General features: G+C 37.9%; 1 protein-coding gene across 4 annotated transcripts in view; it reads left to right on the forward strand.

Moving 5' to 3' along the window:
- The window catches only part of IDE (insulin degrading enzyme), a 138,971-nt gene that overhangs the window by 73,702 nt on the left and 39,242 nt on the right, over positions 1–26,027 (forward strand). For all 4 annotated transcript variants that reach the window (XM_041743512.1, XM_041743511.1, XM_041743510.1 and 1 more), the window contains 9 exons: positions 1,941–2,063; positions 7,621–7,733; positions 8,452–8,614; positions 9,649–9,741; positions 10,150–10,241; positions 11,916–11,996; positions 13,722–13,825; positions 20,459–20,561; positions 23,005–23,127. In XM_041743512.1, coding sequence (XP_041599446.1) covers positions 1,941–2,063; positions 7,621–7,733; positions 8,452–8,614; positions 9,649–9,741; positions 10,150–10,241; positions 11,916–11,996; positions 13,722–13,825; positions 20,459–20,561; positions 23,005–23,127 — 995 coding nt within the window. The remainder of the gene's footprint in view (positions 1–1,940; positions 2,064–7,620; positions 7,734–8,451; positions 8,615–9,648; positions 9,742–10,149; positions 10,242–11,915; positions 11,997–13,721; positions 13,826–20,458; positions 20,562–23,004; positions 23,128–26,027) is intronic.

A 26,027-nucleotide genomic window follows, 5' to 3' on the forward strand; every position in this document is an offset into this window, starting at 1 on the left:
CACACTATCACATTGATTGTCTGTTGAAATAAAACTTAATTTCTCCAAACTTGAGTACCCTGCTATGTCATTCTTAGTTCACATATTGTAGGAATCTGAGCTTGGCAGTGTAAATAACTAAGGAAACTATAAAGACTCGTACCTCTGGAATTGAGGCTTTTAGAATTTTCAATTAGAAAAGGAAGAGTTTACCTTAATATGAAAGGACTTGAAATCATTACCCAGCAAGGTTGCTTTTTCTTCTGGATATATATTTTTTTTAAGATTTTATTTATTTGAGAGAGAGAACAAGAAAGCAAGCGCAAGTGGGAGGGTGGGCAGAGGGAGAAAGAGGGAGAAGCAGACTCCCCACTCCCCAGGGCAAGAAGCCAAATGTGGGGCTCAATCCCAGAACACTGAGACCACGACCTGAGCCAAAGGCAGATATTTAACTGACTAAGCCACCCAGGTGCCCCCTCTTCTGGATATTTTTAAGAGCACCTGAATCTCTCCAGTTGAGTTGGAGGATGTCTCAGGACCTCAAGTAGAGCAAATCTGGAATTGAGCTGCATCTTTTGTGAGAAACTGAGAGAATTATTTAAGAATCTGAAACTTGGGACGCCTGGGTGGCTCAGCAGTTTGGCACCTGCCTTCGGCCCAGGGCATGATCCTGGAGACCTGGAATCAAGTCCCACATCGGGCTCCCTGCATGGAGCCTGCTTCTCTCTCTGCCTGTGTCTCTGCCTCTCTCTCTCTCTGTCTCTCATGAATAAATAAATAAAATCTTAAAAAAAAAAAAAAAAAACCTGAAAACTTGACTAGCAGGCTACTGCTAGTGAATATTGAGTACATTTGATCACTTTGTGACTAAAGTTAATGGGCACTTGCTAGGCTGTTGCTTGCACACGCTACATCTGTTGTTTCAAGCATTCAGGCATGAAATCTTGGCTCAGTATTACGCAGCTCTACAAGGCTAAAGACTGGATCTAAGAACGCCATCTGGTGGTTCTCTCTAGGTACCCAATTTAATGAGGGGATTCCAATGCCAGTTCAGTACAGCCATTATAATGACCCAAGGAAAGAATATATAAAGAATGTGTTCTGTCATAGTTTCATCTCTGCAGGTGAAAGATAGCAACCACTTAGTAGAGTAAGCAGGAACAACAATAAAAGTTTCTATGCAAGATTTTAGGATCTTTCTAGTCAAAATGCCATTTTTAGGGAGACACCAATCATTAGAATTCTATCTCTGAATTCCCTAAACTACAGGATTTTTATTAGAAAGGTAGTACTTAGAGATTGTGACCATAGTTTGCCCTAATTGAGTTAGTTATTAGATTTTGTAAGAGCTCTCAGTGGTACATATGTATACATATATATATGTATATATATATATATTACATATATATATATATATATATATATATTACACATTGCTTGAGACTTATAAAATTAGCATCATATCCTATTTTTACCAGTCTAGATCAAATCCATGAGAATTTATTCACATCACAAATTTAATGTTTCAGCCAAGAATAGTACAGTTCTTTCCACAAATAACTTGGCAACTTCCGAAAAGATCCCTCCGTGACTTTCTTCAATTAATTATGGAGCACATAGGGAATTGAAACTTAAAGTAAGTGTGAATGGAGGCCACGTAGATTTCATTTTGTCCTATAAGTGCTCATCATACCTCTATCTCAGAGGGATTTTAAGGTGTATAATTTTCATAAAGCCCTTTAGGTTCCTGAGGGAAAATCCTCTGTAGTTTAAAATGTTATTAATTTGTACTCTTCTCTCCTGTTGATTCCACATACATTCAGACATATTAACTAATCATTATGTGTGTTAGCTTGAACTCTGGTTTTTAAGTTTACTTTATAACAATGTCAGTAATAATTCCATAACTTTAAAGTCTACATATTTATGTTTTGCTAAGAAATGTTTTTCTTCCTTTTTAGGTAACAAATACACTTTAGAGACTCGACCAAACCAAGAAGGCATTGATGTCAGGCAAGAGCTACTGAAATTCCACTCTACTTATTATTCATCCAACTTAATGGCTATCTGTGTGTTAGGTCGAGGTAAGAATCCTTAAGATTTTTCATAGAATTAGATAATCTAAGTTTTCCATTTGGCTCTTTCAAAATATTGTAAGAAGGATAGAAGATACGGCCTTTTATCTGCTCAGAGGCTTTTGAAAATGATCTCCTTGTTGGAGAATATATGAAGGGGGGAATTTTGTTTTTAACCCTGTGTTCTTTTTTTTTTCTTCTTTTTTTTTTTAACTCTGTGTTTTATTTATTTATTTATTTTTTAAATTTTTTTATTTATTTATGATAGTCACAGAGAGAGAGAGGGGCAGAGACACAGGCAGAGGGAGAAGGCAGGCTCCATGCACCGGAAACCCGATGTGGGATTCGATCCCGGGTCTCCAGGATCGCGCCCTGGGCCAAAGGCCAGCGCCAAACCGCTGCGCCACCCAGGGATCCCTAACTCTGTGTTTTAAAAAGGAGTATAGATGATTTAAAATGGAGACCTGAGAAAAATATAAATTACTAGTAGGTATTATAAACCTATAAAAGCAAAGAAAGGAGATATAAAAGGAAAGATGATCAAATTTGACCTTAAAACAATTCAGAAAACTAGGAATAAGATTAAACAGCAAATGATGGGGCGGGAGGGGGGAGGGAAAGGCAGATGATGATACACTGGAAAAATGATTTGGAATATAAACAGCAAATTGACTCTTGTCTATCTTCCTATTTTTTAGTCTTATTTTTCTAAAATTTTTAATTCCAATTGGTTAATTTACAGTGTTGTATTAGTTTCTGGAATATAGTGATTCAACAATTCCATACATCACCCAGTGCTCATCGTGACAAGTGTACTCCTTAATGCCAATTGCCTACTTCACCTGTCCCTCCAACTTCCCCTCTGGTTACCATCGGTTTGTTTTCTGCCATTAAGAGTCTGTTTCTTGGGCAGCCTGGGTGGCTCAGCGGTTTAGCGCCGCCTTCAGTCCAGGGCGTGGTCTGGAGACCTGGGATTGAGTCCCACGTCGGGCTCCCTGCATGGAGCCTGCCTCTCCCTCTGCCTGTGTCTCTGCCTCTCTCTCTCTCTCTCTCTCTCATGGATAAATAAATAAAATCTTTTTTTTTTTTTTTTTTAAGAGTTTGTTTCTTGGTTTGTCTCTCTCCTTTTTTCTCCCCCTTTGTTTTGTTTCTTAAATTCCACATATGAGTGATATCATATAGTAATTGTCTTTCTCTGACTTATTTCACTCAGCATTATACTCTCTAGTCCAGTCTGTGTGTTGCAAATGGCAGGATTTCGTTCGTTTTTATGGCTAAGTAATAATCCATTGTGTATGCATACCACGTACCACATCATCTTTATCCATTCATCTTTCAATGGATGCTTGGGCTGCTTCTATATAAGGGCTTGACTTTTTAAATGCAAATTAACTGGATACAGTATAGTGCTGCCACTTGTTAAATTACCATAATTTTGTTATTGTTTTTAAGTAATACTCAGAGGAATAGTGCACTTTTCTATTGGTGGCGGTATAAACAATTTATGCAGTTGCTCTAGACTTTCTGGAGAACAGGTTAGCAACGTACATCACCCTTAAAAAGTATGTTTTTACTTCAAGAAATGCAATCTAAGGAAATAACCAGATTTATTCAAAAAGGTGATGCACTAAGATGTTTCTGTCAGTATCATACTTATTAGTGAAAAGTTAGAAATGGTCTGATCATTAATAGAAGATAGGTTAAATAATGATGTTATAACTATGTAATAGGGCATCTTATAGAAAATTGCATCTCTTCTCCCACTTTCTGTTCTCCTATCTGCTTTATTTTTCTTTACAACATTTATCACCACCTGAAATATTAAATATTTATCATTGTTCACCGTACTAGAAAGTAATTTACTTGAGAATAGAAGCTGTTTTGTTCACTGCTTTGTCCTGAGTGTCTGAGTTAGTTCTTGACACATCATATACACATGGTAAATATATACTGAATGAATCAATTTTAATGGCAGCATTTTAATAATACGGGAAAATATTCTTAATATGTCCAATAGAAACACAAGCACTGTAAAAAAACTATGTACTATATGATCCCATTTAGGGATTTATAAAAAATTATAATATACATATATGGTATATGGTATAGACATACAACAAAATAGAAAAACACATACTAGAAATCTAATGTGATAAAAGTAGTTAAGAACTCATGCTCTAGACCCTAACAGCTTGGGTTTGAATTCCAGATATACCACTTACTTAGCTGTGTGGTCTCGAGCTAATAAAGTTACTTCAGATCCCTGAACTTTAGTTTTTACATTTTTTATTTATTTATTTATATATATATATATATATATATATATATATATATATATATTTATATTTTTTAAAATTTTAATTTATTTATGATAGGCACACAGGGAGAGAGAGAGGCAGAGACATAGGCAGAAGGAGAAGCAGGCTCCATGCACCAGGAGCCCGACATGGGATTCGATCCTGGGTCTCCAGGATCGCACCCTGGGCCAAAGGCAGGCGCTAAACCGCTGCGCCACCCAGGGATCCCGTTTTTACATTTTTTAAATGGAGGTGTGCTATCTCATAACTTTTATGAGATTTAATCAAGATAATGCAGAAGTGTTCAGCATAGTGCCTGGCATGTAGCAAATGCTCCATAAAGGGTACCTACTTTTAGCATCCCATAATCATGAGATTATGATGACTTTTGTTTCCTTCTTTTTACATTTGTTGTTGGTTTTCTACTTTTGACGAATTTTAGTTTGTAAGCAGAAAATAAGCAACTATATATATTTTAAGTTGGTAAGAAGAACCAGGATATAAAATTGATCCAAAGAGTGATGCCAACAAAATAAAAAGTATATCTGTAAATCTGTGTGCTTGCTAATGGTAGGTAGTTCTAGAGTGTTAAATATCACTTGGTATTTAGAGCCTAGTCCTGGGAATATTTTTGTCTATGTTGTATTGAGACAAAAAAAACCTTGATTTCCATAAGCACTTATTGGGCAACTAATGATGACAACAGATGAATCAGGGAGGAGGCCTGCGTTCCGTGTTCTGTTTAGTGGAAGTGACAGAATAAGTGTCTAAAAGATGTTTCAGTTCTCTGATTATATACATGTCACTCTCCTAGTGTGACTGACTGTGAACTTAGTGTGCTAAGTTAAGTGGAATTGGTAAGGGGCCTGGAAGAGGTGTCCTTGCTACAGGAGTTATGAGGAGGAAACAGGATCTCTCAGAGGATTAATAGAAAATCCGCTCCTTCTTCTAGGATGAGGGGAGAGAAAAGAGTAACCATGTGGAAGGATCTCTGTCACAAAGGGACAAAAAAGTTTTTCTCTGTTCTCCCACGGGACCATCCCTCTAGTTGTGGCAGCACTAATTACCTGGAAACTTGGCAAATAGGTAACTATCAAGTACAGACCCTGGGATTGCCAAGTCCTCGTGATGTAACGATGAAAGGGACTCCTTTCCCTGAACTCCAGTAACTCACTGTGTAGTGGAGAAGACAGACTGCAGCATAGTATAGCTGCTTTACCTTAAAAAGCTACATTGTTAACTTAAGCTCTTAAGGTAGAAATACTTGAAAGGCACACCTCGTAGAACCTTGCTCTAAAGGACCCTGCTAAAAAAAAAACAAAAACAAAAAAACAAAACAACAAAAAAAATAAAGGACCCTGCTGTTGCCAGCACCTCAGGTTGATAAGTCTTTGTTTACTGCCCTTGTTTCAAGTCACATGTTCCATCTGTGCATGAAGATATTTCTGCCATCTCTTGCTCCAAATATACCCACTCCATTCCTGAGTTTACTTGTCATATAATAAGCAGCTACTCGTCTGCCTTGTATTTGGCTCTGGACATTTTGAGGTCCTGCATACATGTCAAAAAAATTGAAGTAAAAATATGTACATTTTATAAGTAAAGTGCAAATGCCATATTCATAGGCCTAGTAGTCTCTACTAGAGAATTTCATACTATATAAATGCAAATCTCAAATAGTGATTAAATACTCTCTGGAGAGTTCATGAAAAAGTTCCAAATGGGTCCTAGAATATTAAGAGAAATTTCTTATTTGATCCAAATGCTTCCTGATGGTAACAATTGATCAGTGTTTATACCATTTATAAATAACCTATTCTTGGAGAGACAGAATCAAGGTGAGGTGTTACCTTGTTTATAAAAAGATAACCTTTTGGATACCTGGCTGGCTCAGTAGAGCATGCCACACTTGATCTCAGAGTTCATGAGTTTGAGCCCCAAATTGGAAAGACAGATTATTTGGGGGGGGGGGGGGGAAGGAACCTTTTTCCTTTTTTCATTTTTTGAATGATAGAAATAGGTGTACATGGAAAAAAGTGTATTCTACATAGAAAGGTATGAAGTGTAAATCAAGTTTTTTTTTCCTCTGTGATGACAATGCCTTCTCCTCAGAAATCTCACCTTAAGTAATTTCTTGTTACACTTCCAAAACTGGAATTTTATTCATATATATAGGTATGCCTGTTAAAAAATTAACTGAGACTGCCTGCAGTTTTCATTTAATAGAGCTTTGAGATATTTTTTGTATCAGCACATAGAGATCTCTCCATTATTAATGACTGCATAAAATTCTAATGTGTAGACATTTCATAATATTCACATGCTCATAGATGTTTAGGTCATTTCCAGTTTTTGTTATAAACAGCGCTGCAGTAAACATACTATACATACAGCTTTATAAGTTTTTCAAGTATAACTTTAAAAAATATAGGTAGGTGATAACACAGAATAACTTAAGTGGCCATGTAGTTCTACCAACAATTACAAGTCTTTGAATGAGTTTGGCATATTTTCATACAGAATCATACAATGTTAGACCTTGGAAGAGACCTGTGATCATCTTACCCAGTGTTCTCATTTTACAGAACCAGAAGTGGTTAACCAGGTTTTCCAAGTAGTCAGTTGATAAGGTTGGTGAAGCCAGGATTAGGATCCAAGTCCTCTAGTCTCCCTACCCAAGACTCTTTTCACCATTTTATTTACTTTTCCCCCTCAAAATCACTCACAGACTCTAACATTTGACTTTTAACAATGGGCTTAGATTGTGTCTATTTATAAAGTAAGTATAATCTACCAGCTGATGCTTTAGTATGTGCCTGTTGGCAATTGATCAAATAGTTTTCCAAATGCAGCCGATTTTTCTACTTTTAATACGTGTTTTAAATTTATTGCAAGATAACATTTGTGAAACAGTTTTTTAAATTGTAAAGAGCTAGGAATGTGTCAGGTATAATTATCAATATTGCTTAGCTTTTAGAAGTTATATAGGCACTGGCAGGATTGAATGGAGTGCTTCAACTTTATCAGATGCAGTTTTAAAAAATTGTAGATTTTCTATTTTAATAGTCCTAAGATTTTTCATGAGATCCTAACATTTTGTTCAGCTTTATTGAGATACAATTTTTCTCCAGCTTTGTTGAAATAAAATTGATATGTAATATTGCATAAGTTTAAGGTATACAATGTAGTGATTTTATATGTATATAGAGGAAACTGAGGTTTTAAATACTTTCATGTTAAGATTGTTTTCATTGTCTGTTTTCTTACAGAATCCTTAGACGACTTAACTAATCTGGTAGTAAAGCTATTTTCTGAAGTTGAGAACAAAAATGTCCCATTGCCAGAATTTCCTGAACACCCTTTCCAAGAAGAACATCTTAAAGTAAGTGCATGGGGCAGCCCCGGTGGCTCAGCAGTTTAGCGCCGCCTTCAGCCCAGGGTGTGATCCTGGAGACCTGGGATCGAGTCCCATATCAGGCTCCCTGCATGGAGCCTCTCTGCCTATGTCTCTGCTTCTCTCTCTCCTGTGTATTCTCATGAATAAATAAATAAAATCTTTAAAAAAAAAAAATAAGTGCATGTATTTCTAATATTTTTTTCTTTTTTAACTTTTGGACATAATATATGTCTAGTTTACTAGAGTAGATGAAAAATTTTCAAAGTTTTATTTATATAGTTTTTAATACTTGTTTGGATAATCAAATCAGTTTCATGTTTATTAGGGATATGTATCACCAAAAAGATAACAATATATATCTGATCTTTGCATCCTAAAAGTGGTTTTGGAAAAAATAAAAAAATAAAAGTAGTTTTGGTAGTTATAGTCTTGATAAACTGCAGAAGCTGTTCTCCAGTGCCAGAAGGCAAGTACATTGAGCTGCATGGTCTAGGGGATCAGACATGGGCTATACTGCGACTGTAATGAAATTCCACTTAGAAAGAGCCAGTTATTCTTTGTGGTCAGTACAGTTTTCTCTGGCACTTAATTTTCTTTTGAATTTGGGATTCTTCATGAAAATCTGTATTCTTCATAGTTTATATTATTCAGTAGGTAGGAGTTGATACAGCAGCTAATCTTTTGATTTTTTTTTTTTTTCCAGCAACTTTACAAAATAGTACCCATTAAGGATATTAGGAATCTTTATGTGACATTTCCCATACCTGACCTTCAGAAATACTACAAATCAAATCCTGGCCATTATCTTGGTCATCTAATTGGTCATGAAGGTCCTGGAAGTCTGTTATCAGAACTTAAATCAAAGGGTAAGTCTTTCCTTTTACTCTGGCTCTTGTTTTCTCTTAAATATTTTTTCATGAAGGAACATTTTTAGATGAGACTGTTTTGGGTTTACGGGAGAGTGAGGGTGCTGGTTGTTAGTGTCCTTTTGTTTTTTGCTTTGGGTTTTTTTTTCCCCCATAATTTGTTTTACCCTTCAGTATTCTGCAGTGAAGTTTAGATTTTTCAAAAGATACTGTGCTACATTTTTTTTTAGATTTTTATTTATTTATTTATTCATATGAGAGACAGAGAGAGAGAGGAAGAGACACAGGCAGAGGGAGGAGCAGGCTCCCTGCGAGGAGCCCGATGTGGGACTTGATCCCAGAGACTCTGGGATCACACCCTGAGCCAACGGCAGATACTCAACCACTAAACCACCCAGGCACCCCTGTGCTATGTGTTTTAAGTAACAGAGAGGTTTAAAAAGTAAAAGGTCATATTGGATATTCTTTACCATCTCTGCGAAATGACAGTACACATTATTTATTTGCCTGCTCTTATCCATCAGACCAGAGGGTATAGTAGCATCTAGTCAATAGATGATTTCCAAGGCCCCTCTCAACTCAGGCTCTGCTTTTATATAACACTTAAGCACAGTACTCTACTCTTCCCTTGGGAACTGATTGGAAGAGTCTTGAGGAAACCATCCAACCCAAAACAAAACAAAACCACTTCAGTCTTCTAAGTGTCTGAAATGGTTTTTCTGAACTGACTTTTTTGCTCTTTTTCTGCAAGTGGTTCATTCTGATATCTTGGGAACATACAGCATGAATTGAAAAGAACATTCTTGTGTTAAAAGAAACCACACGGGCAACCCCGGTGGCGCAGCGGTTTAGCACTGCAGCCCGGGGTGTGATCCTGGAGACCCGGGATCGAGTCCCGCGTTGGGCTCCCTGCATGGAGCCTGCTTCTCCCTCTGCCTGTGTTTCTGCCTCTCTCTCTCTTTCTCTGAATAAATAAATAAATAAATCTTAAGCCACACATAAAATCCTGTTTTGATTTCCTTTGAATGTTATAGGCTGGGTAAATACTCTTGTTGGTGGACAGAAGGAAGGAGCCCGAGGTTTTATGTTTTTTATCATTAATGTGGACTTGACTGAGGAAGGATTATGTAAGTATGGACCTTTTTGGTTTTGAATGAAAATTGCCTTATGATACATTTATTAAAATGTCTTAATGCCATGGATCTGTTTTATATTATAAAGCCATAAAACCTTTAACTTATACAATTCATCCATCATATTTTTCATGTGCAACTTGGCCTTCGTCTTATGGATGATTTTTCCTCCTTAAAAATTTGTTATTATGTTGTACTTGGCTTTTCACTGGCTCATTGACTATCCCAAAGTTCCTTCTGTTACTTGTCCCAGAGGCTGGAGGGCCATGTGTGGGACCCTAAAACCAGTTTCAGGGAAGTCAAGACTCCATTTGTACTTACCTGACTTTACCTTAGGGGTGAGCTCACTGCTTTGAAAGATTCAAGGACTAAATGGTTTTGAAGTGTGCCCCTTTTTTCCAGTACACGTTGAAGATATAATTTTGCACATGTTTCAATACATTCAGAAGTTACGTGCAGAAGGACCACAAGAATGGGTTTTCCAAGAGTGCAAGGTAATTTTGTTTCACCAAAATTTTTCTTGAGGAAAATTTTCAGAAAACCTATACATATGAATTAATTTAAATTTAAGGCCCAGTGAAACCTTTAAAGTTTTGGAGGTTTTTGTTGTTGTTATTTAAACTCTAAAATCTCTCAGTGCATAGTAGTTTAGTTAAAACTTAGTTGTACTGCTCTGATTGGCTACCTGGGTCTCAAGTAAAGGCTAACGCATCAAGTAGCCTTTTTTTCAGAAGGAAAAAGGAATTGTTTTTCTATCCCTCAGATGGAAAGAAGCCAACAGTTTCTTGAGCTTGTGTCTATCAGGGCTTACCTTACTGTTTCCATGAAGCTTCATGAACCTGTTATTTTCAGATCTGCTGACAAAAACCTATAGTGAACTTTATTTATTTTAAAGATTATTTTTTTAAAGATTTTATTTATTGATGAGAGACACAGAGAGAGAGAGACAGAGGCAGAGGGAGAAGCAGGCTCCATGCAGGAAGCCTGATGTGGGACTCGATCCTGGGACCGCAGAATCATGCCCTGAGCTGAAGGCAGATGCTCAACCACTGAGCCACCCAAGCATCCCAATTTTAAAGATTTTATTTATTCATGAGAGACACAGAGAGAAAGGCAGAGACACTGGCAGAGGGAGAAGCAGGCTCTATGCAGGGAGCCTGTCGTGGGACTCGCCTCGGGTCTGGGTCGTCACACTCTGGGCTGAAGGCGGCGCTAAACTGCTGAGCGACCCAGGCTGCCCTATGACTGTGTTCTTAAAAGTGATTTTATTATTGTTTGTATGGGAAAGCCTGGCTTGCCTGTATGTATGTATGTATGTATGTATGTATTTATTTATTCATTCATAAGAGAGAGAGAGAGAGAGGCAGAGACACAGGCAGAGGGAGAAGCAGGCCCCATGCAGGGAGCCCGACGTGGGACCCAGGATCAGGCCCCGGGCTGAAGGCGGCACTTATCCACTGAGCCACCTGGGCTGCCCTATTTATTTATTTTTCAGTCAAACAAAAGTTCTCTGTCTTTCAGAATTTTATTATTATTATTTTATTTTTAAAGATTTATATATTTGAGGGAGAGTGTGCAGAGGAGAGGAGTAGAGGGAGGGAGAGAGAGAGATAGAGTTTTAAGCGACACAGGACTCCTTCCCACAACTCTGAGATCATGACCTGAGCCGAAACCAAGAGTCAGACACTAAACTCACTGTGCCACCCAGGTACCCCTTCCAAAATTTTAAAGCCTTCTTTTAAATGTATTATCGAGATTCTGAAACATAAATTAGGATGAGAGAAATCCTTTTTACTTCGGTCAAAGTTTAAAGGAATCCCCTCTGCTAGGACAGTAACTTCCAATCTGGGTGCACTTCTCCGAATGAATCAACAAAATGATCATCTTTGTAACTGTTGATCTTGCAGGGTTCCTCTACAGTTTTCCTAGTTCTTTGACTAATAGTTTCATTAATTTAGGCTAAAGAAATCATGTTCTGCTTTGGTTATTTTCATGTTCTGTACATTTCTAAATAAGCATAGACGATTTTTCAGAAACTGTGATAAAGTTAAATAGGAAGTAGGAAGCCTGTAGTGCAAACTAAACACTAAAGAAAGAATCTTTTCTTTAAAAAAAAAATTTTAAATAGTAGTCGATTTATGTGTAATTGGATTAATTTTCCATTTTAGGACTTGAATGCTGTTGCATTTAGGTTTAAAGATAAAGAGAGGCCACGGGGCTATACCTCTAAGATTGCAGGAATATTGCATGTAAGTTTACTATTTTACATATACAGTGGTGTGTAGAGTATTCTCATGATCCTGCATATATTACCTTCAGTACTACATTAATGATAAAAATTAAAGCTGTAGTATAAAACTTCAGACTTTGTAGCAACTAGGCAAACTTTGATATCAAACCGTGCTTAAAAATCTTAATTTTCACCATCCTAAAAATTATCATTTTTCATTACAGAGGTATTTTGGTTCTTGGATTTTAATATTTTTCAACTCTGTAATGTGTCAGTTGCTAATTATGTGAAAGCTATATAGATTATCTGCTTTTCTCCGTTTCTGTTGCTACCACCCTAGTTGAGCTACCATTATATCTTGCCTTGACTACCATTATAATCTCTTACTTGATACCTCTTTTTTCCCCTCTTGTCTCACACTATAATTTATTTTTCCAGCCTCAGTAATCTTTTCAAAACCAAAATCAGACTGTTTCTCTTCTGTGTCAAATTGTTCAGCAGTTTCCTATCAAAGTTGGAATAAAATCCAGAATGTCATATTGGCCCACAAAGTGATCTGGCTCCAGCCCATCTCTCCCATTCTCATTCCCCTCCAGCTATACTGGCTGCCTGGCTGCTTAATCTTCAAGCATTAAGTTTATTGTTCCCTTTTGGGACCTTTTACATTTGCTGTTTTCTCTACCTGGAACACTCTTCTCTCTTGTCTTTGCATGGCTGGGTTCTTATCAGTTGGGTTTCCATTTAGGTGTCTCTTCCTCACAGAGACCTTCCCTGACCTTCCAGTCATGCCCTGCCCCCTTGTTATTCATAACACTTATCACTATAATGACACTATTTATTTTCTGCCTCCTTCCCAATTGGAATATAAGCTCCTTGGGTAAAATAAGTGAAGGAGATTAAGAGTGCACTAACCTTAATGAGCACTGAGTAATATATAGAATTGTTGAATCACTCTATTTGTGCACTTGACACTAATATAACACTCTATGTTAACCATACTGGTCTGGTTACTCTGTCTCCTGACTTCTGTATTCGTTGTTGTTTTGTGTTTTAGTTCAGCCTTGAGTCTCAATCCCCAAATGAAATATTGTTATTATTAAACTTATTTTTGTATGTCCCCCCCAAAAGAATATAAGCTCCTTAGGGAGCAGGGACATCATCTCTCTTGCCTGGCACAGAGTAGATGTTTATTAAATATTTGTTGAATGAATGAATCAGTCTGTCTCAGTATATTGGGAGTTGCTCTTACTGATAAAAAGCATCTTCTATATTACTTTTCTTTATTAGCCAAAAGTGTAAGCCATTCCCCCCACCCAACAAATTTCTAAATGCTTTTCTGATTTTATGCATATAAGTTTGATAAGAAATTCTGTTTATAAAAGTGTGTGTACTTCATATCACGAATCCTATAGGTTCAGCATTTCACTGTCAAATTTTCTTCACTAGCAAGTATTCAGTTTTTAGTCAAAAATACTGCATTTTTTCCTGAAAAAAAAATGATTTTTCTCTCTGTAACATAAATGTATTTGGGAATTAACTGCACAATCATCCGTAACAGGAAACTGATTCAAGTGTGTTAAGAAAGAGAAAAGAAATTTTCCCAATGGAGTAAAATTTAATTGAAGGAGGATGTAGGAGTGTAAAATAATGAATTTAATGTGTTAGAGATATGTTTGCTTTAATAAGTTAGACTTTATAGTAGCTTTGCACATTTTATTTATCTATTTATTTTCCTTTTAATAAGTATTATCCCCTAGAAGAAGTGCTCACGGCTGAGTATTTGCTGGAAGAATTTAGACCTGACTTAATAGAGATGGTTCTCGATAAACTCAGACCAGAAAATGTCCGGTAAGTCACTCTACAGATTTTACTGCTATATACTAAATTTTCAATAATGATTAGAAGCTGAAAATTTGGAATTGTGAATAAAATGCTTTTAAACTTGTTATCGAAAAAAAAAAAAAACTTGTTATCGAGCATGACTAAAGTAGAAAGAATAGTATAATGAAGCAATAGCAGATGTCAACAAATCAGTACCTGACCAGCCTTTGTTATCTTTAACCACCCCTCTTCACTCATCCTCCCTCCATTCCAGATGATTTTGAGGCAGTATCTCTAAAACATGAAGACATTTTTAAAAAAACAAAATAATGCCTAAGTAGCTCGGTTGAGCATCCAACTGCTGATTCAGCTCATGTCATGATCTCACGGTCAGGGTCCTAGGTCTAGGTTTGAGCCCTGCATTGGGCTTCATGCTCAGAAGGGAGTCTGCTTATGGATTCTCTTTCTCTGTCTCTCTCCCTCTCGCTCACTCTCTAAAATAAATAGATAAACCTTTTTAAAAAATCATAATTTCATTATCATGAATAAAATACAATAATAGATCATCCTAACCTGGCTTCATCCTAATTCAAATACCCAAAGTATTAGTTTATATATCTGGCTTCATAAACAAATGAGGATACCCTCTTTTTTCTTAAGTAGAAGTAAAGATTACAGTCTTAGAATCCTTCTCACTAACCAGTGATTAACCAGGAGATCAAAAGTTGGAGAAGCTCTTAGAGTAGCAAGAGATATTCTTGTTAGAAGAGGTTTAGCCCTAAAAGGTTTATGAACTATCCCATGATATTTCTGCCTCAAAATTGAATTTCATCCATATTTTCCAAAGTGAAATAATACGGGGAATGTACTTAAGGGGCACATATTTTGCATTTTTTATTTTTCTCCTCTGTCAAGCACGTATTTCCAAAATTCTGAACTTGGAGATTGAGTAAATATATTCTTTTGGAGTGGTCATTTTATGAATAAAATCAATCTGGCAGAAGTTTTTGAAGAATAAAAATCCTTCTGACAGAACTATTCCATCAAAATCTTTTTCCTAGTTACCGTTGTTTGCACTTTCCCATGTACTAGCAAAAAACAATGGGAAAATTAAAAGAAGTATTGGTAGTTACACAGTGTGATGAATACGATAAAATGACATAGAACTAAGTCTACGCATACATTCTATCAATACCAATTTCCTAGTTTGGATATTTCACTATAATTGTGTAATATGTAACCACTGAGGGAACTGGGTGAAAAGTACACAGGACCTCCCTGTATTATTTTTGTAATTTCCTATAAATTTGTAATTCTTTCAGAATTAAAAATGTTTACCATCGCAACACAAATGTAAAATAATTAGGAATGAATTTAACCAAAGATAAGCAAGACCTCAACATACAAAACTACAAAACAGTGCCAAAAGAAATTAAAGACCTTGTTCTTGGGAGACTGGCTAGTCTCTCCAATCTGATTCATAGGCTCTGTGTAATCACAATCAAAATCCTAGTAGTCTTTTTTTCCTTTTAGAAATTGGTAAACTGATTCCAGAATACCTACAGCATATTCAGAGGACCTAGATTAGCTGTGACATGCTTTAAAAAAAAAAAAAAAAAAAAAGATTTATTTTAGAGCAAGAACAAGTGTGGGGGAAGGCAGGGAGGCAGGGGCCGGGTGAGGGGGAGAGACGCTCTCAAGCAGACTCTGCACTGAATGCAGAGACCCCTGCAGGGTTCAGTCCCAGGACCCTGAGATCATTAACTGTGCCGAAACAAAGAGTTGGATGCTTAACTGTCTGAACCACCCACGTGCCCAGCTGTAACACTCTTCAATGTAAAAACAAAAGTTGGAGGACTCAAGCTATGGGATTGAAGACTAAGTATAAAGCTACATTAATTATGACATTGTGCGTTAACTTGGGGATCAAAAAGAAATCATTGGAATGTAATATAAAGCCCAGAGTAGGCCCATACATATGTGTTCAGAGGATGTCTTTTTTGTTGTAAAAAACGTAAAATTTACAACTTAGCCATTTCTAAGTGTACAATTCAGTAGTATATTCATATTGTTAAATATATTCATATTGTTGTAAAGCAGATCTCCAGAACTTTTTTACCTTGTAAAACGGAAACTGCCCATTAAACGATATCCTCTCTCCTCCCTCCTACCATGTCTTGGTAACCACCATTCTACTTTTTATTCCCATGAATTTGACTACTTATATACCTAGTAGCAGTAGAATCATATGTGTCTTTATTTCACTTAGCCTAATGTCTTTAAGCTTCATCTATGTTGTACCATGCAGTGGGGTTTCCATTTTGCCATATTAAACCTACAAATATGGCTACAGAGTCTTGGCCCTTCTTAAGTCATACATAAATCTCTGTCTGGGAGGAGTCCGTGCTGAATCCATGCAGTTACTAGGATAACTGTGTTTTTGTCTAAATGTTGGGTAGTCTGATGGTTGACTAGAAGTTTGTGAGAGATCAGTGCCTAAACCACTGGCTTATGCTTTTTTTTTTTTTTAGACTCCACTCTTTTCCTTTTCTAAAAATTAGAGCATTTGTCCATCTCCATCTTCTGCCTCTTCTCCTATCCTCCAGTATTTCTAAGGTGGTGGGCAGTGATCCTACTAGGATTTGTTAGTTGCCTAATAAGCATCAGAGAATGTGAATGATCTGCATTGGAGATGTGAATTCATTTGAGTCACTTGGCTGGCTCACTGGGTTTCAACCTGCTTTTTTTCTGTTGTTTGGCCAACCTTTGCAGTTTAAAAACCTATATGTTTTCTAAAGACAGTGTACATAAGAGGTTAGTAGTTCTGTCATCTGCAAACCTGAGACCAGTGTGTTACATTTTGCTTTAGGTCTTGTGGTCCTGTTGGACTATAAGTTCCTTCCAGGTAAGAACTGTGTTTTTTTCTCAGAGTCACACTATCAAAGGCTCAATAAAAGTTGGTTGAATTCTCTAAGCCTTTAGCCTCACCTTTCTTGATTCCGTCTTTCTTTAAGAGACCCTTTTAAATAGTGGGGTGTTTTTTGTTTGTTTTTTGTTTTCTTGTTTGCATTTTTGATGAACCTCAGTTTCTTCAGCACTGTGGCCTTCCTGCCACAATTCCTTAAGTTTGGCTTTGAGTCTTTTTTTGTCCCTTCTTTCTTCTTTGGGATATATCTTTTGAAAAGATGATTTGATACCATGATATTATAGAATTCTACTAGTGAAAGGATCAAGTTCATCTAGTTAGAATCCTTACTTATTGAAAAGTAATGAAACTGAAGCCCAGAGACTTGCCTAATTTAGATCTTAACTGATTTTGTCAAGATCTCAAAGAAAGTGAGTCACAGTATTGACCAGATGGCCAGATCTGTACCCTCTCTATTAATTCTCTTTGAATTCATCACAATTACCTGTGAACCCTTTCCACCTTTGCTCTCTCAGAGATTACTGGCAAAAGTCTCATGAGAATTCACATCATAAAAGGCATACCATGTTGCCTTTTAATGTCTGTAGTCAGGTACTTCTTGTTTCTGAATGGGTCCTGTCCAGCTTCAACAGCTGTTCTTTTCCTCTGAACATTTCTAAGTGGCTGACTTGAAGTCAGTGGTGGGCATTCATTCTAGCCCACTATTTCTGTCTCCCTGTTACAAGTTTCATTTTCTCTTGTATTTCTAAGGACCACATTAGTACCACATCAGCAGCCAATTCTTTGTGGATAGAATTAAAGAATAGCATTCACACACACACACACACTCACACACACACACTTAAAAAAAACTTGCCAAGACTATTTTTAAGCATAATTAGATTTCTAGTAGATAATCTAAGAATGTGATGGTATCTGTTTCTCAGTTCTTTACAGTTAAATGTATTACACCTCTCCGTAGCATACTTAGATATATTGTGCTTTCTCTTCTCTCTTTTCTTCCTGACTCTAGTCTTCACACTCTGGTTTGTAGATGTTGTGTATGTAGGTTTGAGGTGTATATACTCTGCTCTTCTGTTACTCCACTTGCTTACCTTTTATAATTTATTTTTAAATAATCTCTCACTGTATATTTCAGTTTCAAATTCCTCAGTGGTACAGTAATTCTTGTTCTATAAAAGGTGTCTCTTTGTTAGGCCAGTATTTGTTGGTTGAGGGAACTGTGTTTATTTCATATTTACTTCCTTAGCATTTCAGATGTTACCCATCCATTTTACTTTGGCACACAGCTATTTAAATCCTTTAGGATTGTGCCTGAACAGTCTACCTTCTTCTTCCCCTTTTTAACCTGAGCATTACTGAGCAGCCTCTGGCATCTGTTGCTTTCTCTGTCATATAGTCATCCGCCAAAGCATCTGGCAAGCTTTGCCTGCTCTTTTTCACTTTCTCTCTTAGGATAGAGTTTAAAATGTTCTTGTTTCAGGGGCTATGTCCACTGCCAGATGAATGCTTCGGCATTCATAAGTTGTCATCAGTTGCTTGTTTTTTTTTTTTTTTTTTTTTTTAAGATTTTATTTATTTATTCATGAGAGACATGCAGAGAGAGAGAGGCAGAGACACAGGCAGAGGGAGAAGCAGGCTCCATGCTGGGAGCCTGATGTGGTACTCAATCCTGGGTCTCCAGGATCACGCCCTGGGCTGAAGGCGGTGCTAAGCCACTGGGCCACCCAGGTTGCCCCTCATCAGTTGCTTGTATGTTATTCTGATGCATGGATTGTCGTTCGGGGAGGCCAAAGCCATCTATTAACAAACTTTCCAAAATCAGACACCTCATGGGAGAGAAGATGATAACACCACCTATCAGGTTATTTTACTTACTAAGAATTTTCAGATGTCTCCTTGAGAATCAGCTCTTTAATTTTTTAGGAAACCAGCAGAAACACTTTCTAGCGTTGAGTCTTAGCAGGCTCTGTCATGTATTGAATGAATGTCCTTTACAAACATTACATGCCCTTCACATGGCCATGTGAGTTCCATATACACTGTACATATATCCCTCAAAAGGAATTCTCGAAATGCCAACATGGATCACTTCTTCTGGACACAACACAACTCTTCCATCCATTAGACCCTATGACTCCTCCCTGTGTTTCTATGGAATGTATTCTATTTACCATGTTTTTTAGAACTAGTAGTGGTCAGAGGCAACTAGGCCAAATCAGCAATACCATCAGCTAAGAGATTAGTCAGTCATACTAACAGGTTAGTCAGATTGCTTATGATATCTACCCTAATGCAGGCAAATAAAACCAAGTCCAGCTAGCCAGGTAGAGTATTTTGTCTAGAATAAATAAGAAGTAGTGGTTCAAAGGGCCAGGCATTGAAGTTCAAAGGTCTTGACAGGGGGTAGGAACACATTGGAAAATGGATAGGTATTCGGTAGAGGGAGGTTTTTATTGTAATTACTGGGCTTTCAGCTGTGAGGCAGACATACAGAGGCTAGAACCAAACCTCTGATCGGATGGGTGAACAAGTAGCAGACATAGACTTTGTTATTTGAATTGAGACATGAAGGTAAAATGGGATCAGTAACAGGACTGACTTCAGGCAAGCCATCCAAGTTATTGGCCTAGAGCTTCTTTATCCAAAGGATTCAAATAGGATTGGTCCCAGACTGGAATGGAGTCTGCTGAAGGAGGGCAGTAATTCCAACTTTGATAATTACAAGGCAGCAGAGGCAGAAATGTCTCTGATGATCCTGCACAGGGACAGGAGTCTTGCTATGGTACACAACTGCTTTTGCTAGTCTTCTCATAATCTCCTTTTTATGTATCTTTTGACATCATTTTATCTCTGCCTTCTCTCCCTGAACCTTTTTTTTTCCTTCTGACTTTTCTTCTGGGCTGTCTCTACCTTCTTATCAATGAGAACTTTTAACAAACCAGAAGATAGAGAGGGGTTTCTTAGTCATTTCCTTCACCTCTAGAAGCATGAAGACCAATGTACATGTACTAGGTATATTTGATGGTAGTCTCTGGCTGGGGAAAAAAAAACCCATAGAGCACAAACTTAGCAAATAATAATGAAAGTGTGTTTTTGGGTTTTTTGGATCTCTGGATGAGCCAACAAGGGTGGGGCTTTTTTAGCCATTTTTGTTAACCCTGGGCTTTAGCTCTTCCTGGGAAGTAGTACTTTATTTTGCCCTTTTTTTTTTTTTAAGATTTTTTCATTTATCTATTTATTCATGAGAGACACAGAGAAAGAGGCAGAGACATAGGCAGAGGGAAAAGCAGGCTCCATGCAGGGAGCCTGATGTGGGACTCAATCCCAGGACTCCAGGATCACGCCCTGGGCCGAAGGCAGGCTCCAAACCACTGAGCCACCCAGGCATCCCTGTTTTGCTTTTTAAAAGACTATTTTTCAACTGATTTTGTCCCATTTTTTTCCCTAGCTACTCCTTTAAAAATTTTAGCCAGTAGCATACCCACAGGAGTCCTACATGTAGTTTTTCACATTAAAAATGATGGGCTCTAACCAAAGGATAACAGAGACTATGGTCAGAAACCTCTATACTTCATTGCCTGTTTTGACTAAGCATTATCAGATTTACTGAGATTTAGAAGCCCACCATGTTCTTTGGTGTTATTTACATTTTCATGAGTCATGTTCTATAAAAGTATGTATACATCATGAGTTTATAGGACTTTTTTTTTTTTTTTTTCACTTACCTTTAGGGTTGCAATAGTTTCCAAGTCTTTTGAAGGAAAGACTGATCGCACAGAAGAGTGGTATGGAACCCAGTACAAGCAAGAAGCTGTACCAGACGAAGTCATTAAGGTAAGGCTTACACATCTGTGAATAAACTTGACTTGTGAGCGATAGAGCATGAGCTCTCTAGATCAACCAACTCCCGGCCCAGAGTGTGGAGAGTGATGGCCCATGGCTGTTTGTACTGTCCTGAGCAAAGTAAGAAGATAGAGAGCTAAAGTTTCTGCATGAAGAAATGGCACTATGGCCACCTTCACTTGTGACTGTTACGCCAGCAGGGCTAAAAGCAGACTTCCAGTCTCATGCAAAGTACATAGTACATGTAGTCATTGAAGTCCAAAGTACACAGAGAAGCAAAGCTACCAAAACAGACAAGAGATGGAAGTAGAGATCATGAAAGACAAATACAGGGCACCAGAAGCCTCATGGTTGTGCTGAGGAAACAGTCTCTAGGATTCACAGTGTCTTCACTTTAGGAGGTGCTATGTTGTATGCCTTGTATTGTCTCATTGCTCTTTTTGTTGAGGTAAGGGAATTAGAATTTGTTTCAAAACAGGTGTGTTTAGATAGCATGTTACCCTATTCAGTAGTCTAGATCTTGTTTGAGTCTTCTCTACATGTCTAGTACTTTTTCTTTTTGGTTTTCATTGTCACTGTATCTTTGAGATTGTGTCCTTTATTCATGGAAGACACCAGAAAGCCTTGCTCTGACTAGATTCTGGTTACACACAAGTAATGGACATTTACAGAAAAAAGAAGAAATAATTTAAGAAAATCATTGCTGGTACTTCTCTGACCTGTTCACAACACAGAAGGAGATCACTGGAGCTCTTTTGTATATGAAAATATCCATATAGCTAAACTGCGAGCAATGCTAATCTCCCATGAATTAATCCTAAAACAGAAGAGAATCCTTATTTACCAAACTCTCATGACAGACAACAAACCTGCTCCGAATGGGATTTTTTTTTTTAAATTTTTTAAATTTATTTTAGAGAGAGAGCACACAAGTTGAGGGAGGGGCTGAGGGAGGGGGAGAGAGAAAGAGAAAGAGCCCAATGTGGGGCTTGATCTCACAATCCTGAGATCATGACCTGAGCCTAAACCAAGAGCTGGGCGCTTAACTGACTGGGCCAGGCGCCGAGCTGAATGAGAATTTATTTTATTTTTTTTTTTAATTTTTATTTATTTATTTATTTTTTTGAGAATTTTTTTTAAACAAATTTATCTTGGGGCGGGGGGGTGCTCCTGACTGGCTTAGTGGAACATAGGACTCTTGATCTCAGGATTGTGAATTCAAGAAGCCCCATGTTGGGCATAGAGCTTACTTAATTAAAAACAACCCAAATTTATCTGGGAATTCAGCAGTGAAATTGTTTACTACATGTTTCCCAGCCCCTACTATGCAGCCGTTTGGGAGACTTCAATTGCTACTCATAAATAATAGGGCCAACATCCCCACTGTCCCAGTGCCAAAAAACTCAGGGACCAGAATAGAACCTGCAGAAGCTTCAAGGCTGTGCTAGATCATCTGGAGACCAAATTACTGAACCCGGGATTATTGGCAGTTGGGTGTTGGTTTTTTTTTTTTTTTTTTCCTGTTAAGTCTTTTTTTTTTTATTGGAGTTCGGTTTGCCAACATACAGCATATCACCCAGTGCCCATCCCATCAAGTGCCCCCATCACCCAGTTTCCCCAACCCCCCTGCCCACCTCCCTTACACTACCCCTTGTTCGTTTCCCAGAGTTAGGAGTCTCTCATGTTCTGTCACCCTCACTGATATTTCTTACTCATTTTCTTTCTTTTTTCCTTTTTTTAAATAATGAAAAGTCTTGAAGAGTCCAACAATCACTGACCTGTGATCTGTCCCACTTAGCTTTTGGAACTAGCCCATGGAACACATCCAACCTGCAAGTTGTATCAACCCTGTTGCAAAATCCAGACTTAAGACTCCACTTTGTTCTTGACTTTATACTTGAATCACTGATTCTCTTGAAAGTTCACATGGTCATCTGGGAGTATTGTGGACCAGGCCTTAAGGAGAAGCCCTGAAGTGAAAGAAACCCCTTTAGTCTAGCTTTCATGCCATACATGCAAATAACTTAGTGCAGCTGAAAGTTTAATCCTTCTGTAAATAATCTATTGCCTATCAGTTGCAGGCATATATCCCTGTAGAGATTATTCTTTCTTCTTTAAGGAGCTAGAGCCAATGTGATCTTCATAAGGACCAAGTAATCTCTTAGAGTTCTGTAGTCTCAGATTGTCCCTTAACCTCAGCTGGTCATTTTGGAAATATGTAAAAAGGAAAGATAAATAAGTACAAAATCTTGATTAGTAACAGAGAGACTAGCTCAAGTTTCATGAATAGCCATCAGTGGATCTTGGGAATAGAAAAGAAAAGCTGTGTGACATTAATCTGCTTAATATTTGCCTAGATATTAAGCAAGGGGACTAATTTAAACTTTTGAATTCAACTTTAATTGCTTTTGTGTTTTTTTTGTTATTCATCCAGAAATGGCAAAATGCTGACCTGAATGGGAAATTTAAACTTCCAACGAAGAATGAATTTATTCCTACAAATTTTGAGATTTTATCATTAGAAAAAGAAGCAACACCATACCCTTCTCTTATTAAGGTAACATGTTATAATTGGTGATTTTTAAATTTAGGGAATACATGTACTATTACACAGAAGGGACTGGAGAGATGATTTCTTACATTTGGTACTATGTTGGTTTTGGGGACTCATATCCTAAGAGCTACCAGAAAGTTGTAGAGAGAATAACTGCAAGGAATATTGAAAGGCTAGAAAAGTTAAAGCAAATGAATTACTAAATTTAGAATCTAGGGTATGGTTTTCTTTAAAGAAAACAAAAAAAGTCTGGACTACAACCACAAATCTACTGAAAATTAACAGGCTACTTTCCATAGTCACTGAAGACCTATTTAGGGAGTAGATTTGTGCTGCATCATGAACGTTAGAGATAAAAAGAATTTCTAAATCCTGGAAGACAGCATATCTAAGGGAAGTAGTTGGATTTCCTGCCCATGAAAATAATTCTCAATTTGTCAGAATGGCTTTAGGAAGTTGATGAGCACAAGGAATTTAAGAAGTTAATAAGCCAATGAGAAGAGTGATTGAGAAATGGGGCTTTTTTTTTCTTTTTCAGAATGTTCTTTTTGTGTCATTATTTTCATACCTTGAGTAAATTGTGTAGTAAAATGGATCAAATTATACTGTACATCCTCTTTCCTATATTCTCTTTCTAAACTCACCACCATAGACCTACATCTTTCTTTTTCTTTTCTTCAAAGTACCTAACATTCAGATTAATTCAATGAGATGAGAGTTAGGATTTAGAAACTTGGAATTTAATTTATCTCAAGCAAGTAGATTTTTTTTTTTAAGATTTCATTTATTTATTCATGAGAGACACAGAGAAAGAGGCATAGACATAGGCAGAGGGAGAAGCAGGCTGCCCATGGGGAGCCTGATGTGGAACTCGATCCCAAGACCCTGGGATCATGACCTGAGTCAAAGGCAGATACTCAATCACTGAGCCACCCAAGTGCCCCTCAGGCAACTAGATTATTAACTAGACAATTATTTTCCTTTAAAAATGACATTTTAAGGGGGAGTTAAGAAGGTAGAGGAGAGGGGGACTTAAGCTTGCCTTGTCCCACAAACATAGCTAGATAAGTATCAGATCATTCTGAACACCCAGGAAACCAATCTGAGGACTAAGAGAACAAAACTGCAAGGCCACAAGTAGAATCATGGAGGGTAGGAGCTGTAGAATTGATTTGGGGGTGATAAGAACTGTGGGGGCTGAGGAAGGGAGGGAGCCCTGCTTATGGAGACTACTGCAAGCAGTGGAGCACAAAAATCTGAAGTTTTAGAAGTCTGTCACCACTGGGGTTGTACCTGGCTTGGTGGTGCTCCTGTGGGGAAGGAGGGAGCAGATAGTCTGGTGATCCTCTGGATTGCAAGGGGAAACCATTCTCCTGTTTGGAGTGTATTTAAGAGTAGCTGCAAGGCCTCTCCATGGACAGAAGAAAGAATGGCACCAACATGCTGCACTGTTCTCAGAGATAGGAGCAGGGACACCACCTGAGGGCAAGGAGTCTTGGTGCTGGCTTTTGGCTCTGCTTTGCCATAAACTCTGAACTGCTTTGTGGTCCTGTGACTGCTTTCCTGGGCCTGGCCTTCCTGGGGCTGGCCACAAGCAGCAAAAGCAGGGAGACACTAAGAGGATCAGTATGGGATGGTGTTATGAGAGTCCCTAAAATTTGGAGTTTAGAAGCCTAGCTGTGTTCTGAGATAGAACATCTCAGACACAGGGTGAAGGCAGGGATCTGATGGAAGCTGGGGCATAAGAGGAGTGACTGTTTGCTCTTCTCTGAGGGCTTCCTGAATAGTGGTGGGCACGAGCTTTCCTGTCCAGGGATGAGAGAGCAGAGTGAAGCCATTTTTTCCTACCCCCTTCACCACCTTTCAAAACTGACTGATCTCAAGGAACTAAACAATGCCACCAACTGGAGATTGGAGCCACTTAAACCAAGGCCACCCATACCATCACCACCATGCAGATGCATCTCTATAAGGCCTGAGAATGAGCCCAACAGGCCCTTCTCCCAGAAGACCAGCACAAATCCCTTGCATGTACCAAAGTCTACTGATCATAAAGTGCTGCAGAGCTTCAGCTCTAGGGGAAATAGGATCTAGCTTCTTTTGACAAGCAGACCAAAACACACCTAGGATCTAGTTTCTTGTTGTTTGGTTTTTTTCTGGACAAAATGACAAGATGGGGATGCCTGGGTAGCTCAGTGGTTGAGCATCTGCCTTTGGCTCAGGGCATGATCCTGGAGTTCTGGGATCAGGTCCCACATCAGGCTCCCTGCATGGACCCTGCTTCTCCCTCTGCCTATGTCTCTGCCTCTCTCTCTGGGTCTCTTGTGAATAAATAATTAAAATATTTAAAAAACAAAAATGACAAGATGGAACAAACCCTAAAAGAAAGAACAGAAAGTAGAAGTAACAGCCAGGGATTTAATCCATATATAAGATATCTGAACTAGAATTTAAAACAATTATAAGAATACTACTGGGGCTGAAAAAAGCCTAGAAGACACTAGAGAATCTCTTACTGCAGAGGTAAAAGATCTAGTCTGAAATCTAGTCAGACCGAAATTAAAAATGCTAAAACTGAGATGCAAACCCAAATGGATGCCATAACAGGGATGAATGAAGCAGAGGAATAAATCAGTGACACAGAAGATAGAATTATGGAAAATAATGAGGCTGAAAAGGGAAAGAAAAGTATTGGATCACAAAGGTAGACTTAGGGAACTCAACAACTTTTAAAACGTAATAACATTCCTAACATAGAAGTCCTAGAAGATGATAGAGAAAAAGGGGCAGATAGTATACTTGAGCAAATTAACTGAAAACTTTCCTAATCTGGGGAAGGACACAGATCTTGAAATCCAAGAAGCCCAAAGAACTACCATTAAATTCAACAAAGACCACCTAGA

Source organism: Vulpes lagopus, chromosome 2 (genome assembly GCF_018345385.1).
Source record: "Vulpes lagopus strain Blue_001 chromosome 2, ASM1834538v1, whole genome shotgun sequence".
NCBI lineage: Eukaryota > Metazoa > Chordata > Mammalia > Carnivora > Canidae > Vulpes > Vulpes lagopus.